At 48.0% G+C, this 17,384-nt stretch overlaps 2 protein-coding genes across 2 annotated transcripts in view; one reads left to right on the top strand and one right to left on the bottom strand.

Moving 5' to 3' along the window:
- The window catches only part of sema6ba (sema domain, transmembrane domain (TM), and cytoplasmic domain, (semaphorin) 6Ba), a gene marked incomplete at both ends in the record, with an annotated part of 16,871 nt that extends 8,706 nt beyond the window's left edge, over positions 1 to 8,165 (top strand). Inside the window, 9 exon segments of the mRNA XM_079750637.1 lie at positions 15 to 61; positions 678 to 693; positions 695 to 757; positions 759 to 830; positions 2,043 to 2,212; positions 2,559 to 2,699; positions 4,465 to 4,542; positions 5,134 to 5,195; positions 7,012 to 8,165. Of these exon segments, the coding sequence (XP_079606763.1) occupies positions 15 to 61; positions 678 to 693; positions 695 to 757; positions 759 to 830; positions 2,043 to 2,212; positions 2,559 to 2,699; positions 4,465 to 4,542; positions 5,134 to 5,195; positions 7,012 to 8,165 (1,803 nt within the window).
- Positions 8,166 to 15,824: 7,659 nt separating this feature from the next.
- On the bottom strand, positions 15,825 to 17,239 carry LOC307085775 (G-protein coupled receptor 35; the record flags this gene model as incomplete). The annotated part of the gene is made up of 2 exons (XM_079750636.1): positions 17,109 to 17,239; positions 15,825 to 16,716 (listed from the first exon to the last, which is right to left on the bottom strand). Exon 2 carries the CDS (start codon positions 16,674 to 16,676, stop codon positions 15,825 to 15,827), a length of 852 nt encoding a protein of 283 aa, XP_079606762.1. The 5' UTR covers positions 16,677 to 16,716; positions 17,109 to 17,239.
- Between the last annotated feature and the right edge of the window lie 145 nt (positions 17,240 to 17,384).

The following is a 17,384-nucleotide window of genomic DNA, read 5'->3' as shown; positions in this document are numbered from 1 at the left end:
TGGTATACTACCAGTACGGAACACTACCAGTAAGGTTTATTACCAGTATACTGGAAGAATGGTACAGTAGAGAATTCTAATTGAAATGAGTAAAATTAAGTAAGAACGTCCATTGTTTGAACAATGGCTAATAAATCATATTTTCCCGGCACACTGGTTGGGACCATTAGCACTAGTATATTATGGTTTATATTGTCATTGTAATATTTTAGCCGTATAACTAATGACCAGTATAGATTTGTATAATGTGCTTCCACTATGCTATATTACCAGTAATGTATTTCCAGCATTCTATATGTATGTATTATGACTTACTTTACTTACTTTTTAATATCCATCTAGAATACCTAAAATAAAATAATATCCCAACTTTCTCTCTCTCTCTCCCCCCCCCTCTCTCTCTCTCTCTCCCTCTCCCCTCCTTCCCTCTCCCTCTCTCTCTCTCTCTCTCTCTCTCCTCTCTCTCTCTCTCTCTCTCTCTCTCCCCTCTCCCTCTCCCTCTCCCTCTCCCTCTCCCTCTCTCCTCTCTCTCTCCCTCTCCCTCTCTCTCTCTCTCTCTCTCTCTCTCCCTCTCCCTCTTCCCCTCTCCCTCCTCCTCTCCCTCTCTCTCTCTCTCTCCCTCTCCCTCTCTCTCTCTCTCTCTCCCTCTCTCTCTCTCTCTCTCTCTCTCTCCCCAGGCCGGGGGGCTGTGCCGGTGGAGGGCTCCCGGTTCAGTTCCTCCAACTCCCTGCCCGACGAGGTGCTGAACTTCGTGAAGAACCCACCCTCTGATGGACGAGACCGTGCCCCTGCTGGGGCACCGGCCCTGGGTGGTCCGCACCATTGGGCAGGTGAGGAGGGCCACTGACTCCCCCCTGACGCCTCCTGAGAGCAGCGGGTCGTGTTGCTCTGGCCAATGGGCATCGGAGATGAGGAAACGTGAAAATGAAGCAATAATCTACTTAATCGCTCTCTCGTGCTTTCCATCGATTGGTCGATCCGTCAAGACTGTCGGTCTGTCTCTCTGTCTGTCTCTATGACTGTCTGACTCTGTTTTTCTTTGGCTTTCTGTCTGACTTTCTCTATATCTGTCCTTGTCTGTCCGCCTTTCTGTCTCTATCTATCCATCTGTCTTCTACCTGTCTGTGTGTCTATCTTTCTTTGTGTCTGGCTGTCTGCCTCCCTCTCTATCTCTTTACCTGACTGTCTGACAATCTGTGTGTCTGTGTGTCTGAACGTCTCCCTGTCTGTCTGTCTGTCTGTCTACCTCTCTGTCTCCCTGTCTGGTGTGTCTACCTGTCTGTCTCCCTGTCTATGTGTCTGACCGTCTCTCTGTCTGTGTGTCTGTCTGTCTACCGGTCTCTCTGTCTGTCTCTCTGTCTGTGTGTCTGTCCATCTACATGTCTGTGTGTCTGTCACCCACTGTCTGTGTGTCTCCCTGTCTCCCTGTCTGTGTGTCTCCCTGTCTGCCTGTCTGTGTGGCTCCCCTGTCTGTGTGTCTCCCTGTCTCCCTATCTGTGTGTCTCCTGTCTGTCTGTCTGTCTGTCTGTCTCCCTGTCTGTGCGTCTCCCCTGTCTGTGTACCTCTCTGTGTGTCTCCCCTGTCTGTGTGTCTCCCTGTCTCCCTGTCTGCCTGTCTGTGTGTCTCCCTGTATGTGTGTCTGTCTCCCTGTCTGTCTGTCTCCCTGTCTGTGTGTGTCCCCTGTCTGTGTACCTGTCTGTGTGTCTCCCCTGTCTGTGGTGTCTCCCTGTCTGCCTGTCTGTGTGTCTCCCTGTCTCCCTGTCTGCCTGTCTGTGTGTCTCCCTGTCTGTGTGTCTCTCTGTCTCCCTGTCTGTGTGTCTCCCTATCTCCCCTGTCTGTGTGTCTCCCTGTCTGTCTGTCTACCTGTCTGTCTGTCTCCCTGTCTGACTGTCTGTCTGTCTACCTGTCTGTCTCCCTGTCTGTGTGTCTCCCTGTCTGCCTGTGTACCTGTCTGTGTGTCTGTCTGTGTACCTGTCTGCGTGTCTGTCTGTGTACCTGTCTGTGTGTCTCCCTGTCTGCCTGTCTGTGTGTCCAGGTACCAGCTGACCACCATGGTGGTGGACACGGAGGCGGGGCCCCATAGGAACCGGACGGTGCTGTTCCTGGGCTCCACGCGAGGGACCGTGCTCAAGTTCCTCATGGTGGCCAGCGGGGAGCCCGTCTCCCACAGCAGCGTGTTCCTGGAGGAGGTGGAGGGCTTCAACCCAGAGAAGTCAGTGGAGGGCCATTCGATACGATCCCTAGGACGATAAGCATACGCTGAGGCACTCAGTGCACTCACTAGTGGCACTCCACATCTCATTCTACTTTGATTCAATTTGAATTAGTTTTAATGGCGTGGAAATAAACATTTGGATTGCCAGAGATAATGAGGGCCTTGTAAACTCTCAAAGTTAAAGATAGAATGCTAAAAAGGGATGATTTAAAGTAGTACAAGAGAGATACATATAAAGTACCACGGGTTTATAGGAGTAGAATATGGTATAAATAGATTACATTATTATAATATTATAATAGATTACATTATATATTCTCTCTCTCTCCCCCCCCCCCACTAGGTGTGGAGAGGACACCCCCCAGGCCCGTCAGCCCCTGTCTCTGCTGCTGGACCGCAGCAGCCACACCCTGCTCCTGGCCTTCCCCTCCTGCCTGGTGCGGGTCCCCACCTCCCGCTGCCACCTGCACGCACGCTGCATGAAGTGAGTACCACCACCACCACCACCACCACCACCACCACCAGCACCACCACCACCAGCACCACCACCACCACCACCACTACTAACACCACCACCACCAGCACCACCACTACCACCACCAACACCCCTACCCACACCACTACTAATGCCCCTCTACACTATGAGAGGTGGGGAAAGAGGGAGGGAGAGAGAGAGAGAGAGAGAGAGAGAGAGAGAGAGAGAGAGAGAGAAAGAGCACCACCACCAACAGCACCACCAGCCCCACAACCAACAACACCAACACCACCACCACCAACATCACTACTTTCACCATCACTACCATCACCACCACCAACACCACCACCACCAACGACCCTCTAAACTGAGAGAGAGAGAGAGAGAGAGAGAGAGAGAGAGAGAGAGAGAGTCTCTGCTGTGTACACTATAGTGAACTATACAGAACACTATAGTGAACTAAAAAGAACACTATAGTGAACTATACAGACCACTATAATGAACTATACAGAACACTATAGTGAACTAAACAGACCACTATAGTGATCTATACCGACCACTATAGTGAACTATACAGAACACTATAGTGAACTATACAGACCACTAAAGTGAACTATACAGACCACTATAGTGAACTATACAGAACACTATAGTGAACTATACAGACCACTATAGTGAACTATACAGAGCACTGTGTGGGGAATGAGTCCAGGGGGATGTCGGACACCAGTTATGCGGCACAAATCCCATAGCAGGAGGTGCATTGGTTGCAGTAACAAGCCAACACATGTCATCTGTGCTGCCTGACAGCTCATTTGAATACAGAGCTTGTCTGTGTCGGATCCTCTCTATTGGTGGAATCCGATGACAATGGAAACCACTATGATTAGATAAATGGAAATAGGTCTGCAACAATTGTGCGATTATTTTATGCCTTGGTGCATTATGGATATTAAATGCTGCACTACAAAAGGAACCAGATTTGTACACTCATAAATTCAGACAACAATACAAAATGGTGATATCATTTTGAGAGAGAGAGAGAGAGAGAGGGACAGAGAGGGAGAGAGGGAGAGAGAAAGAGACACTGTTCCCATTCTGGAAGCATTTGTATGTATATTTATAGTCCATAGTCCTGTGGAGAGAGCAACCATCCGAAACCTGTTTCTCTGGGTGGCTACAGCTTTGGGTGGATGGAAGGTCACAAGGGTGTGTTCACAGGGATGCTCCTTTGACATGAACATTGTTTTGATCATGGGGTATATATGCTAATCTCTGAATTGTGTTGGCGTTTGCATCAGGAGTGGTGGTTGATGAAAGACAATATAGGAGATGCATGTTTAAATCAGGGTAGCACTTTATGCGCTTATATTTTCTTGCTTACTTAGCATCTGTGTGTGTGTGTGCGTTTGTGTGTGTGTGTGTGCGTGTGTGTGTTTGTGTGCGTGTGTGTGTGTGTGTGTGTGTGTGTGTGCGTGTGTGTATACGTGCCTGCGTGTTTGTGTGCATGTGTGTGCGGTTTGTGGTGCGTCGTTTTATGTGTGTGTATTTGCTTGCTTTGTGTGTGTGTTTGTGTTTGTATGTTTGTGTGTTTGTGTATGCACATGCCTGTATGTGTGCGTGTGTTTGTGTGTGTGTGCGTGCGTGCGTGTGTGCGTGCGTGTGTGTGTTTGTGTGTATTTACATGCTTGTGTGTGTGTGCGTGCCTGTGCCTGTGTGTGTGCGTGCCTGTCCCTGTGTGTGTGTTTGGGTGTGCCTATGTGTGTGTGTGTAGGAGCTGTTTAGCCTCCAGGGATCCCTACTGTGGTTGGACGAGAGGCAGCACCTGCTCCTTCCTCAGACCAGGAACCCGGTGAGATGAGCTCCTCGTCCCGCTGGTCCCCTTCCTCCCTGTCCCTCCACGTGGAGCGTCTTACCGAGGCTCCGGGGCTCATAGAGGAGACCGGATGATGAGGGGATTCAGCCGATTGGGGCCAGGTCACCTGCAAGTCATAGTGGCCCGGCTGCAGCTAAATTACCTCCAGTGACAGACTGCAGAAAAGGCTTTTGGGTCATTAATCGCTTGCATTGATTTTTTTTCTCGATGGATATGATGCTTAAGCATGATTAATTGGTTATTATACAATCTGTTATTTAATAGAGTCAACATTATCCACTAAAAATGTCCACGTCAAATATAAATAGAACCATTTTAATGGAGGATCTTCACTTTTCGCAGTCTCAAGACATTAGACATTAGTTCCAAAGTCGTGCTGCCACGGGACTTCACAATATTCTGCTATATATCACGAGCAGAAAGGCAGTCCCGTTTAACAGTTGTATCAGCTCTGTGTTGCTTTGTTCGTGTCTGTGTTAAGTGCTGTGGCTGTCAAAAGGCCCCATCGTAGTATACCCTAACCACCATGGCCCCTCATGCTTTCCCTTCTTTGTGCTGCTGCTGCAGGTTGCCCTTTCAGCAAGACGTGGAGTACGGCAACACCACCTCTCATCTCGGGGACTGTGACGGTAGGTTGCAGCAGAATGAACATGCAATGCGCCTGCCTGGCTGCTGCTGCTGCTGCTGCACAGAGAGCGAAGACACATAATCCGTCTCCACCTAGTGGCCACATGGTGCATTACAACGCTCTAGTGCCTCCTACGGAACATTGTGTTCTAATCAAAAGGGAGCGTTTCAAAACTGGCAGTAGCAATGGTGTGCGTCTATTGTGATGGGATTTCATACAGCTTTATTATGATCCGGTGTGAAATGGGATTTCCTTCTCTCTCTTAAGCGATGGGTTCATTAGTATGGAACGTTAGCGTTTGACCATGTTTGATGACTCAGTCAGGGTGGAAGCAGATGGGGTAAAAGCAGCGGGGGGCCGTGCATCCACCCCCTCGTATTCTTCCTATGGGTCAAGGTCCTCCCAGCATGAGGCTGCTTAATGAGACAGTGTGTGAAGGAGGTGTTACTATGGTTATCAAGACAATAGCAGACTCGGAGATGGGTGGGGGCACTTCCTCCGCAAGCGCTTTGTTCTCCGAGTGGTGGTGTGTCTGGCAGGGGAGTGAAGCCAAGCTGCTGTAGTCTGACTGGCAATAGGCTCCACCACCTCAAACACTGGATGTCAATCCTGCAGACCTCTCAATGATTCGGTGGTGACTGAGGCTGAAACTTGGAGAATGAAGCTCTGAAATATGCAAACTTCCTCCTTGTGACCATTCCCAGACTCAAGAGTATTATTCTTTATTTTCAGGATTACAGGCAGCAGGTTTTTTTGGTTCTCCGCTCTGCAATTGTCGCAAATCCACTTGGTTCCAGAGATTTTCTTTTCTCTCTCATAAATTAAAAGCAAACAGAGTATTTTCCCTTTCCAAGCCCCCCTCAAACTCCCCAGACGCTCATGATCTCCTTGTTGATTCCCAGCCAAGACTTTTCGTACCTAACTCGATTTCCTATGCAAAACTCTCGCAAAAGTTCTGCAACGCTAGACTGCAGGGCTGCCAGACTGTGACCTGAGTGGTGAAGAACCAACGAAAGGAAGAAAAGAGTGTGTGTGTGTGCGCAAAGGGAGGAGAGCCAGAGAGAGAGCGACGCGAGAGCCAGAGATAGACGTGAGCTGCTGTGTCTGCAGATGGGAGCGATTATAGCCGGGGCTGGAAACAGTGATGTAATGGCAACGGCTGTGTTGTGTCGAGAGAGGGCCCCGGACCTGCCGGCATGCCGTCAGGGTGGAAACACTGAGGAGACCGGAGCGGGATTCGGAGAGGAGAGCCGAGGAGGAATGGACTTGTCAGCTGTTGCGGCTGCAGGCCCCGGTCTAACGACAAGTGCAGACTTCGCTGAGGTCCAACCCTGGAGGGCCCCAAGGCTCGAATGGAGGACGAGGAGGACCCCCAGTTATATCCTCAGCCTCTCAGCCACCGGCCCGCCAACTGACTGTGTGTCTTTGGCTGAGTGATGATAATCTCGTAACTCTCCCTACTGTTTGCTGAAGAAGAATAGCACCGGGCAACATAATAGCATAATCGATTATGGCACCCTGTGGCTAAAGGCGCCCCTAGTAGCCGACATACATCAATTAAAACATGGGTTGGGCTGCTTTACTGAATGCTGTATCATCAGTGGTGTCTGTGTGTCTTCTTTACTGACTGCTGCATCATCAGCGCTGTTTGTGTGCCTGATATACCGAGTGCTGTCTCACCATCACTGTGTGTGTGTCTGCTGTACCGAGTGCTGGCTCACCATCACTGTGTGTGTGTGTGTGTGTGTGTGTGTGTGTGTGTGTGTCTGCCGTTCCGAGTGCCGTCTGACCAGCGCTGTGTGTCCGTCCGTCCGCAGGCCTCCTGCAGCAGAGCCTGCTGATCGAGCCCGAGAGCCTGGTGTCGCTCAACCTGCTGGTGGCGTCGGCCGTCTCCGCCTTCACCATCGGCGCCGCGCTGTCCGGTCTGGCCGTCTGCTGGATCATGGCCCACAAGCCCGCCGCCCGGCGCCACGGCAACGCCTCGCAGTCCTCCATCCAGCGGCGCGAGCGCGGCCTGCTGGGAAATTCCGGCGGCAGCGTGGGCGGCTCGGTGCTCAGTGTGACACGGCAGGGCGGCGGCGGCGAGCGGCCCTGCACCCAGGGCGGGGAGACCCTGTTCGTCATGCCCAACGGCTGGGTGAAGTCCGGGGAGCTGGACCCGGGCTTCCTGCCCACGCCGGAGCACACGCCGCAGCAGAAGCGCCGGGGGCTGCGGCTCTCCGACTCCAACTCGGGAGGGTGGGACACCAGCCAGACGTACCTGGGCGGGGGCACCGTCAGCCTGGGCTCGCCCTGCCGCATGCCCCCCTCCGTCTACATCACCACCAGACTCTTCCAGCAGGGCGGCGGCGGCGGGCGGCACGGCGGGGAGGGCCGCGGGGGGGACGCGCCCCGCCAGCACTACGTCTGCCTCAGCAAGCAGGAGAAGGGCCCGCGCGGGACCCCCAAGGCACCCCTGAGGAAGTCGGCAGGGGAGTACGTCTACCCGATGACCCCCCAGGACTCTCCGGAGCGCCGCAGGGTGGTCTCGGCCCCCAGCGCCCCGGTGGAGTACGGGGAGCCCCTGCCCCTGCGCTGGCCGGCCCCCGAGGGCTACATCCTGAGCAGCCACCCCATGGGGCCCCAGTCCCCGACCCCCATCATGGCGGCCCCGGGCGGGGGCCACCATAACCCGGCGTACGTGCCCCAGCAGCGCACCCCCGGGATGGGCGGGGCTCTGATGAGGGGGGCCATGGTCCGGGGGGACCACATGAGGGGGGAGCTGCTCCGGGGTGACCATGTCCGGGGTGACCATGTCCGGGGTGACCTGGTGAGGGGAGACCTGGTACGGGGTGACCTGGTGAGGGGAGACCTGGTGAGGGGAGACCTGGTGAGGGGAGACCTGGTGAGGGGAGACCTGGGGGAGTTGGTGGATCTCAGCCAGCTCATGAGCAAGAAGAGCTGCAGTGAGAGGACTCAGACGGGCCAGTGAGACACAAAAGAGGTGGGGGGGTTGGGGCTGGATGAGTCTGCAGTCCTGTCCCTGTACATTGCTACATGGGGCTACATGCAGCTCCACGGAACCTCTCTCAACTCTTCCTGTTAACTTCCCTTTCTCCTTGGGCTCCGTCGCTAGATCATTGTCATTCAGCCTTTATGAGCCCCCGTGTCAGCCCATATCCCCCATCACCCACCCACCTCTCCTTCCCACTGCTCCCTCTCCTCTTCCTCCTCCTCCTCCTCCTCCTCCTCTCTCCTCGTGGCAGGACCTGCCCCCCCCCCCCCCCCCCCGCACCCCCCTGTTACGATTGGCCGCCATGTGTGCCACTCACACTCATGCCTCGTGCTGATTGGTCGCAGAGGCTGAGGTTGTTGCTGTGCCTGCAATGCAGAGAGTTGACTATCTCTCTCTCTCTCACACCGGCGGAGGGAGAAAACAAGAGGGCGAAGAGGGGAAGGAGAGGAAGGGATGAGTTTGGAGGGCGGATGGAAGAGTAGATGGGCTTTAAAGACAATGCAGAGCTGGATTTAGTGCACGTATCGCCACTGCCAACAGCACTAGAGGGGAACGACTGAAAGACTTTCTCTGTAAATACAAATGATCCTGTATGATGTGTAAATTCCCTCCTCGGACATTACGGTGACTCTGCCTGCTAAGGCAAAAACAAAAAAATAACTGACTACAGTATTTCAACTTTACTATATAAAGACTATATTAATGTGGGGGGGGGGGATTCTACTGGCCTGGGAGTGGGGTTTAGTGTGAGTGAGCATGTGTTGGTGTGAGACGAAAATCCTTTCCAGCTGTAGTTGCTTTGTCCATCGGTTGGAGAATACAAACACACACACACACACACACACACACATAAACACACACATGCACATAAAACGCAAACCAATTGCATTTCCTATTTAATCCTATCATCTCCAGTTCTCTCTTTCTCTTTCACACACACACAAACACACACACACACACACTCACAAACATACACAAATGAATGCATAGCAACAAACACACCCGCAGACACACATCTACCCATGTGATCACGTACAACAGAAGTCAATGATTCCAAGTGTGTGAGGAAAGCAGAGATCTCTCTTTCTCTCGCTCTTTCTCTCTCTCTCTCTCTCTCTCTCTGGGACACAGGGTCATAACTCACCTTAGTGGAGGGAGTGGGCAACTTTAAATGTCAGCATTATTTCTGCCAGCCCTACGTTCACTGTAATGACACCAAGCTTTCTTGTGTGTGTGTGTGTGTGTGTCCATCTCTCTTCTTTATATTCCGTCCGTCAACTCTCACTCTCTCTATCTCTCTCCATCTCTCTTCTCTCCCTCTCTCTCCCTGTTTCTCTCCCTGTCTCTCTCTCTCTCTCTCTCTCCCTCTTTCTCTTCGTCTCTCCCTCTCTCTCTCTCTCTCTTTCTCTCTCTCTCTCTCTCTCTCTCTCTCTCCCCCTCTGCCTCTCCCTCTTCCTCTTCCTCTCCCTCCTTCTCTCACTCTCTCGGCCATTCTCTCTCCTTTCTCTCTCTCTCTTCCTCTATTCACCACTTTTAATGACCATTAAGATCGGCAAAAGAACATTGAGTGGGACTACTGCAGCATAAATATTCAGGCCGCAATTGGATAGAGCGGCCAGGATAGAGAGGCTGCAATTGGATAGAAAGATGAGGATAGAGAGGCCGTGGCACTGACTGGTTGTGGTGGAGAAAAGAGGAAGAAAGAAATAATTAAAGGAGGAAGGTTGGAGTATATATAGAGCAGGTAAAACCATGTTTTAATAAACTATATTTTAAATGTCATGTCAACACATGCACCCACCCACGCACACACACACACACACACACACACACACACAGATGATTCACATGTAAACTTAAAATAAACAGCATCATCGATGAGAAACACCACCCCAAACTCCTCATAGCCCCCCTCCCCGCAAGGTCACATGATGGGAGCATTGTATCAAGTGAAAATTGAAAATCATGACCATTTGAAAAGCCTGGAATAGCTCAAGGCCAACTGGGGCTAATGGGAATTTCCCTAGCAACCTGAGGAGATCCTATATCAGTTGGCCCATCAAAGTGCCCACAGCCACGTAAGGGACACCTTTAACAGCATGTCGTCTGGGTGGGAGGAAATAGTAATAATAATGTATTTCAGCTACTCGAAAAATACAAGGGGCGACGTAGTATTATTATGATTTAAACAAACCAGAACAGGAATCAGAACAGGACACATTATTTATTATAACTAACCACACTGAGTACCCTGTTTGTTTCTCAGACCGGGATTTGAGCTGACCTTTGTTGTTGTACAAGGGCCAGTCGGACAAAGAGTGACTAGGACACCTTCTGCCTTCAGACAAGAGAACCGGACACCCTTTAGAACCTGCAGAGAGAACATGGTTCTCTCTGCAGAGAGAACATGGTTCTCTCTGCAGGTTCAGAACAAACGTGCACCTCTTCCTAGGTTCAGATCGTATTTTAGAAAAACAATTTACTTAAAAGTGTCTATTTTCATCCTCTGACTGGGCCAAAAGTGTTGAAGGACATACTGTTGCCTGATAAATCAAGCAAAAAAAATAAGCAGAATAACGATTTTATTTTTTTAAGTGCCATTAAAGTAATTTCAGTTAACAGTACTCCTTACTCGTCTGTCTTAAGATGTGCGGACACACACGGCCTCAATTTCTTTCACTCTGAATGTTATTTATTTTTTGGTTGCCTTAACGGTTTCGAAAAAATGTACACGCTTCAACCATCTCAATGTAACTGACCTTGAATGCTAAGTACAGAATTTGAAGATCTGTTTTTAAGCTACTTTGTAATGCAATGGCACAGAGCCGATTTGTATTGTAAATATGTATGTATGGATATCACTTCTTTCCTTAAACATGTATATTATCATAACGTAATGTATTCTCGGATATCCAATAAATGAATTGATGTGTGTTTTCCAGAGACGTGTAACAATAAAAGTGGTTCATGGGCAGACCTTCAAATCTAAACACGCATTCTAATGCATCGCCAGGTTTGCTTGTTTGTTGGGGTGAAATATGTTTCTATTTCCATATCTTTAACATAACTTGTCATGTTTTGTTCAGTCTTTTCACTGATCGTCTGTCATTGCCAAAAACTGCCATTCTGGAGGATCTTGAATACAACTGTATGTGAGTGAATGTATTGAATGATTCTATTCATGATCACGTTTAGACTCTAGGCCCTACTGTGGATTAAACAAGCAAAAGCACAAACCGATTTCTTGTTTTGGGAGAGGAGCTGCACTGTACCTTCTATGTAAATACTGTACATATTCAAGAGGAAGGTGAGAGTTTTACTCATGGATTCGGAACGGGACTGTGATTTGACGAATGGGGGGTGTGTGTGTGTGTGTGTGTTTTGTTTTTGATGCTGTTGTTCATGAGACGTGAGTACTACAGTAGTAGCTTGACTGGCTGAGCGAGCCCAGTCGTTTTCCTGATGTTAGAGTAGTAGAGGGTTGCAGGCCTGAGCCTTTTCACTTGACTGATGCCTGCTGATTTTTTTGCAGTTGCTAAGACACCGCTGTTATAATAACTGTTTATCCCTGGGGAACTGCTATTAAATGGCATTATATTACCGACTGTTGATGTTGTCTAATTGTGTGTAAGCTATTGAAAGGACGTTGTGGTGGAAATGACATTGCGAGAGCAAAACATTTGAAACGTCTTATTATAGAAGAACGTTGTAGTCGGTTTGATTCAGCTGAACGAGAGAGAGCACACGATACGTCCTTCGCCACTCGCCTCAGCGTTCTCTCAAATTACTTTTCAGAGGGGGATGAAAGAATAAATATGGTCAGTCTGCAAACATGGGATGTTTGGATGCATTCAGCATGAAAGTCTATCAATGAAGGCTGACTGAGACACAATGCTGTAGCCTTTAGACAATGGCAATGTAGGATGCTGACCTATGGACCTAATTTGTGTTTTACAAAGCTCCCCACCAACAGGCAATTTACGAGTTAAGTCGAGCACCACTCACAAATGATACATTTTCTACCACATTCCACCCTTTTGATTCTACATTAGGTATTTGTATACATCAATAAGAAAATGTTCTTTAAAAATCTCACTTTGAAAGTACTTGAGGTAATGTCTATACGTGGATTACAACGCATGTTGGACAAACTGGAAACAGTTGTTTGCCAGTACGGATTGTGAGAGGACCCTGCTGCTTAGCATCATGTGAAGCTGTAGACCAGCCATCTTCTGTCTCCCGGAGGCAGAGGTTAATAGCACGTGGCTCACTGGAGGAGGGGTACCATTGCTGAGCTCTCAGTGGGCGGTCGTTTGCAGTGCTGATGCCACAATCAATCTGAACAGATAAACCTAGGTCCTTTGATCTCTTTATTTTAAAAGTGTGTCCCGTTACCTCATATTGTTTAGGATTCCTTCATGACCTCCATAAGCAGAGCTTTTGCGATGTAGCACCTTCGTGCTTATATGGGGACACTTCTGGAAAACGAGAAACTAAAGGTAATGATCAGTCATAACAATACATGAGATAATACTGTCTGTGTGAAAGCTCTGCATGTGTTGTGTGTGCTACAAATCAATCTATTTATACAATCATTGGAAGGAAAATAAGGGTGTTTTCTTTGCATAAGAGAGCATAAAAAGTATATGAAATATAAATAATTGTGTGCATAAGGAGAGACAAAGAATCCCTATATTAATTTACAGAATTAACCATTCTCTACAATCCCCCCCTTTGACACATGGTAATTACCACCAAGTGCAGCCCATTATGCAATTAAAGGAATATTGTAAACCATTTCTCAGAGGGACACTACCAAACACAAATCCCAATGATCAGCCCAATTCAAGTCATGTCATGTCTATTCAAGTCAAGTCAATTTAAGTTTCACTGGCCAGTGGCCACCTTTAGCAACACCCTAACCGAAAGCCCTCAGCAGGAGGCATTGTCCACAGCTCCAAACACATATCTGCCATCAGTGTAAAGGATACCTGATTGTCCTTCTGCTATAAACGACCAGCGCTAGTAAGGGGAAACCATCCAATGTGATTTATGTTTTGAGACTTACAAGCTAATACCATAAAATCAAACTAAATTAAATAGCACAGCAATTGTGTCTTCACTGCATGCTGGTACTTATAGAAAACAAACTAATAAATCATTGTATTAGTGTGGGCTGGCCAGCAATAACATGTTTTGAACATACAGCAGGCAAATCTGATTAAAGGTCTCATGGCATGAAAATCTCACTTTATGAGGTTTCCTAACATTAATATGACTTCCCCTAGCCTGCCTATGGTCCCCCAGTGGCAAAAACTTGTGTTCGGTGTAAAACGAGCACTAGGTATCCTGCTCGCCTTTGAAAAAGTGGAAGTTCAGGCGCGCTGATTTGGAATATGGCCCCATATGTCGTCATAAGGGGCCAAGCTACCTCCCCTTTCTCTGCCTTACCCGCCCAGATAATTTGGTCCGCCAATGAGACAATGAGCTACGACCGTGCGAGTGCCACATTTGTGTGTGATTAGACCTACTGTAACGCAAGTGTTGTTCACTTCTTTGTCATTTGGATAACCGTTCTGCTGTTGGTGTTATGGCGCATAACACGTTGGTTTTCTGACATCTCTGGTATTTCCACAACGAGACTGTAGTGGGGGTTATCTCGGCCATGGTTGAGAAGGAATTGTGGGAAAGGAACTTTGGCTTTGACTCCCTGAAGTACATGAACCGCGACATGGAGGAGAAAGGGATTGTTGCCCGCGATTGTCTCCTGCTGGAGCCTCGCTGCCCGCCGCCCTCTGCCACGAGGCACCAACACCGCAAAGCACCACCGCAGCGGGGCTCGGCGCTGCCCGCTGCCAAGGCGCTGGTGCCTCAGCAGCAGGGCTCCGGGCTATCGTCTGGGTGCACATCTTTTGGCCGTGATAAAATATATTATGATATAGATATCTATGTATAATATGATATTATTTAGATATAGAGCTTCAGGACTCCCGCCGAAGAACCTGGAGTGTTCTGAAATATTTATAGAACACAGCCAAAAACTGTGTGCGCCTTGCATTGCGTACTTCCACTGTAAACAGAGCACATGGTACAGTGGCAGCAAGCTGCTCAGGGCCACACCCCCACTCTCCTCCTTGACCCGCCTCTCTCCTCCTCATTTGCATTAAAGCTAGAGACACCGAAACGGCGCATTTGGGGAAAGCTCAATGTGCGACTGACTCGTAGTGGCTGTAATTCTGCACCAGGGCTGAATTTCTGGAACGTCTTCAAATACTGTGTTGGGGGCCCACTAAAATCTATATTAAAGCATCCATAAAGTAGCATGCCATGGGCCCTTTAACCTTTCAGACCACGTGTCAACCAGCCGCGCCTCACATTAGGCTAGAGTAAGCCACGCTGTGGTTGTGCTTCCTCCAAGCTGCTAAAAGTCAGCAGAACTGGTGGACAAAATACTGACAGGTTAAGAACAATATGAGCTCACTTGTTGAACTGTTTTATTCTATAATAATACAGCTCTGTCATTAGATCCTCCAATCACAGCGTCTTTTCAGGTTTACTTCTGGTCGAATTGGTGTATTGCATTGCATCTCTGACTGTAATATGGAATCAAACCCTGTTTTTATTCCTGCATGCGCACCAGGCCTCAGCGGCTACTGTACCTCACAGGGAGAGAACTGACTTTCATCCTCCCTTCATATCCAATCGTTAACCTCCCCTAAAGCTGCAGCCTGCAACCCATGGGCCCACAGATTCTGTTGGGAACCTGAAACCATCTTTGTCTCTCTTCTGTCAAATACAAAGGCAAGGCACAAATAGAGTATGGTAAATTTTTACTCTGACTTAACATACTGTGACTAAGACAATGGCCACTCATAAGAGGCTGACCAAGATGACATACGGACCTTATTTACATTTTACAAAGCTCCCACGACAGGTAATTAACAAGTTAAGGATGTGGGACTTGAATTGCTGATGAACATATATAATTTCTTAATTGGTTGCTGTTAGATTCTGTGGGCCTATTTATATGTTCTTTGAGCCCTTTATTTTTCCCGCCACCAGAGTGTGCTGAACGGTGTTTCTGATCGTTTCTGGATTCGCTTGCAAGCTTCCAGGTCCAAACATGTCCGTGTTTTTTTGATTTAAGGTTACCGACGGCCTGACGCTCAAGCATATTTTATATATATTTTAATTTAATTATGGAGTAATTAATATTTACAATAATAATAATGGAAATATAAGAATACCACTTGCTCTTTATTTGATTATATGCTTTTGAACATCACACGGAGACAAATTTGGTCAACTAAAGGATGAATAGATGAAATATCATCTCTTCAAATATCCTCGTGTGTGTGTGTGTGTGTGTGTGTAATATTGCCTGCGTGTGTGTGTGTGTGTGTGTGTGTGTGTGTGTGTGAAAATCATATTTTATAATCATATTTTTATAATTAACCCGTTTGAGATGCTCTTATTTTAATAAATATGTTCATTTATATGTATGCCATATACAACAGTTACAAAAAGGCGTAATAAACATAATGAACATGTTCTGAATGAACATCTACATAAAGCTAGCTACACTTGGAATGAACACAGCAAAAATAAATAACTTGCATAGTTTCAACAAGCAATTTAATTTCCTCTCGACGACAAAGATTTAAACAGAAAGTAGTAACTTACTGAATCCAAACAGCAGTTTGTGGTAGCGATCCATTCAGATACGAGCAACATGTGGTATGTAATCATGGACGTAGGCCGACAGCTCTCAGTTGGATCCAAGTGGCTCACAAGAAAGCTTGCATGTATGGGTGTATAACAGAAAATAAATACAATCATGTTGGCTGTTACTATGCCAACAATATTTTTCTTCTCCCTAGAGTTATCGTTGGCCCTCATCAGGATCAATATGATCTGGCTCGAACAACAGACAACGATCAATAGTGGAACAAGAAAGCCTGTAGTTACCAGCACTGCGAGGAAAGACGTTCGGATCGGTTTGTTTTTACACCTTTCAAAACACGTCCACAGATTTTTAGGGTAGTTATCCGATTTGAACCCGACAGACACTGCTATAACAAACACCCAAATAAACAAACAAACGACAGCGGCCCTTTGTTTGTTGCCCCTTCTGTATCTGTGAGGGAACCTGACCATCAGGAATCGGTGCACGCTGAGGGCCGTGGTGGTCAGGATGCTGGCGTACATGTTGACGTAGTGGACCGAGATGAGGATCGTGCACAAGGAGGTTTTGCTCAAACAGTGGAAAGCGTCGACGATCCTGAAGGGGAGGAAGACAATGAGGGCAAGGTCGGCGACGGTGAGGTTGAGCATGTAGACGTGTGTGTCGGTCCACGCGTGACGTCGTCTGACGAAGAGGCACAGAGCCGTGGCGTTCAGCAGCAGGCCAAGGATCAAAAGCGGGGTGTAGGCGATCGCCTGGAGTTTTTCCACGGTGCACGTGGTGTTGGTGTGGTTCTGAGACATTCCAGTCGTCTTCGAGTCACGGTTCTGCTTCTTGAAGTTCCTTTGGGGTTATACCGTTTTTATAAGCTATTGTTATTTTCGTCTGACCCCATAAGTGACTGCTCAACACTGATGGCTTCACATGCATGTGTGTGGGCAATGCATGTGTTTGTTTGTGATGATAAGCACACAAAAAAGTATCGAACCAATTAAAGTTGACTTATAAAATAGCGCTCACGTGGTAATTATTTTCTAAATATGCTTTACATTATCCCTCATTTGAAGAATTTGAAAACATTAGCATTTTAATTTAAATACACACTGCATAGATCCACACTTAAATACTACAATCCCTCCTGACCTTAGAGTTCAGAGGTTACACCTCAGTAAAAGCGAACTGAAACAGTTCAGGTTTTAAAACCTCCACCTAAGTAACAAGAAAGAAATGCTTACCAGTGAACCCCTCGGTGTGTAGGATCCGTTTAACCAAGGTGGCAGGTCAGACCAGGGTAACAATTCATACTTTGCGTGTGTCTGAAGCTCCTGAGAGTATTTCAGAAACATAAAAGGAAATGAGTCTTGTGTTAGACGACCACAGACAAGCGTCACTAACAGACAACCCGGCAAAACCTCTTTCCACTCTTGCGTAGGCTGCTTTGCAGTGCACCTCAGCCTAGCTTTGATTTGTTCCACAACAGCCAGCCTCACTTTGAGACGAAGCTGAGCCTC

This window comes from Pollachius pollachius, assembly GCF_949987615.1.
Source record: "Pollachius pollachius genome assembly, chromosome: 14".
NCBI lineage: Eukaryota > Metazoa > Chordata > Actinopteri > Gadiformes > Gadidae > Pollachius > Pollachius pollachius.
The sequence above is the reverse complement of the archived record's forward strand: the minus strand, read 5'-3'. Positions and strand labels throughout refer to the sequence as shown.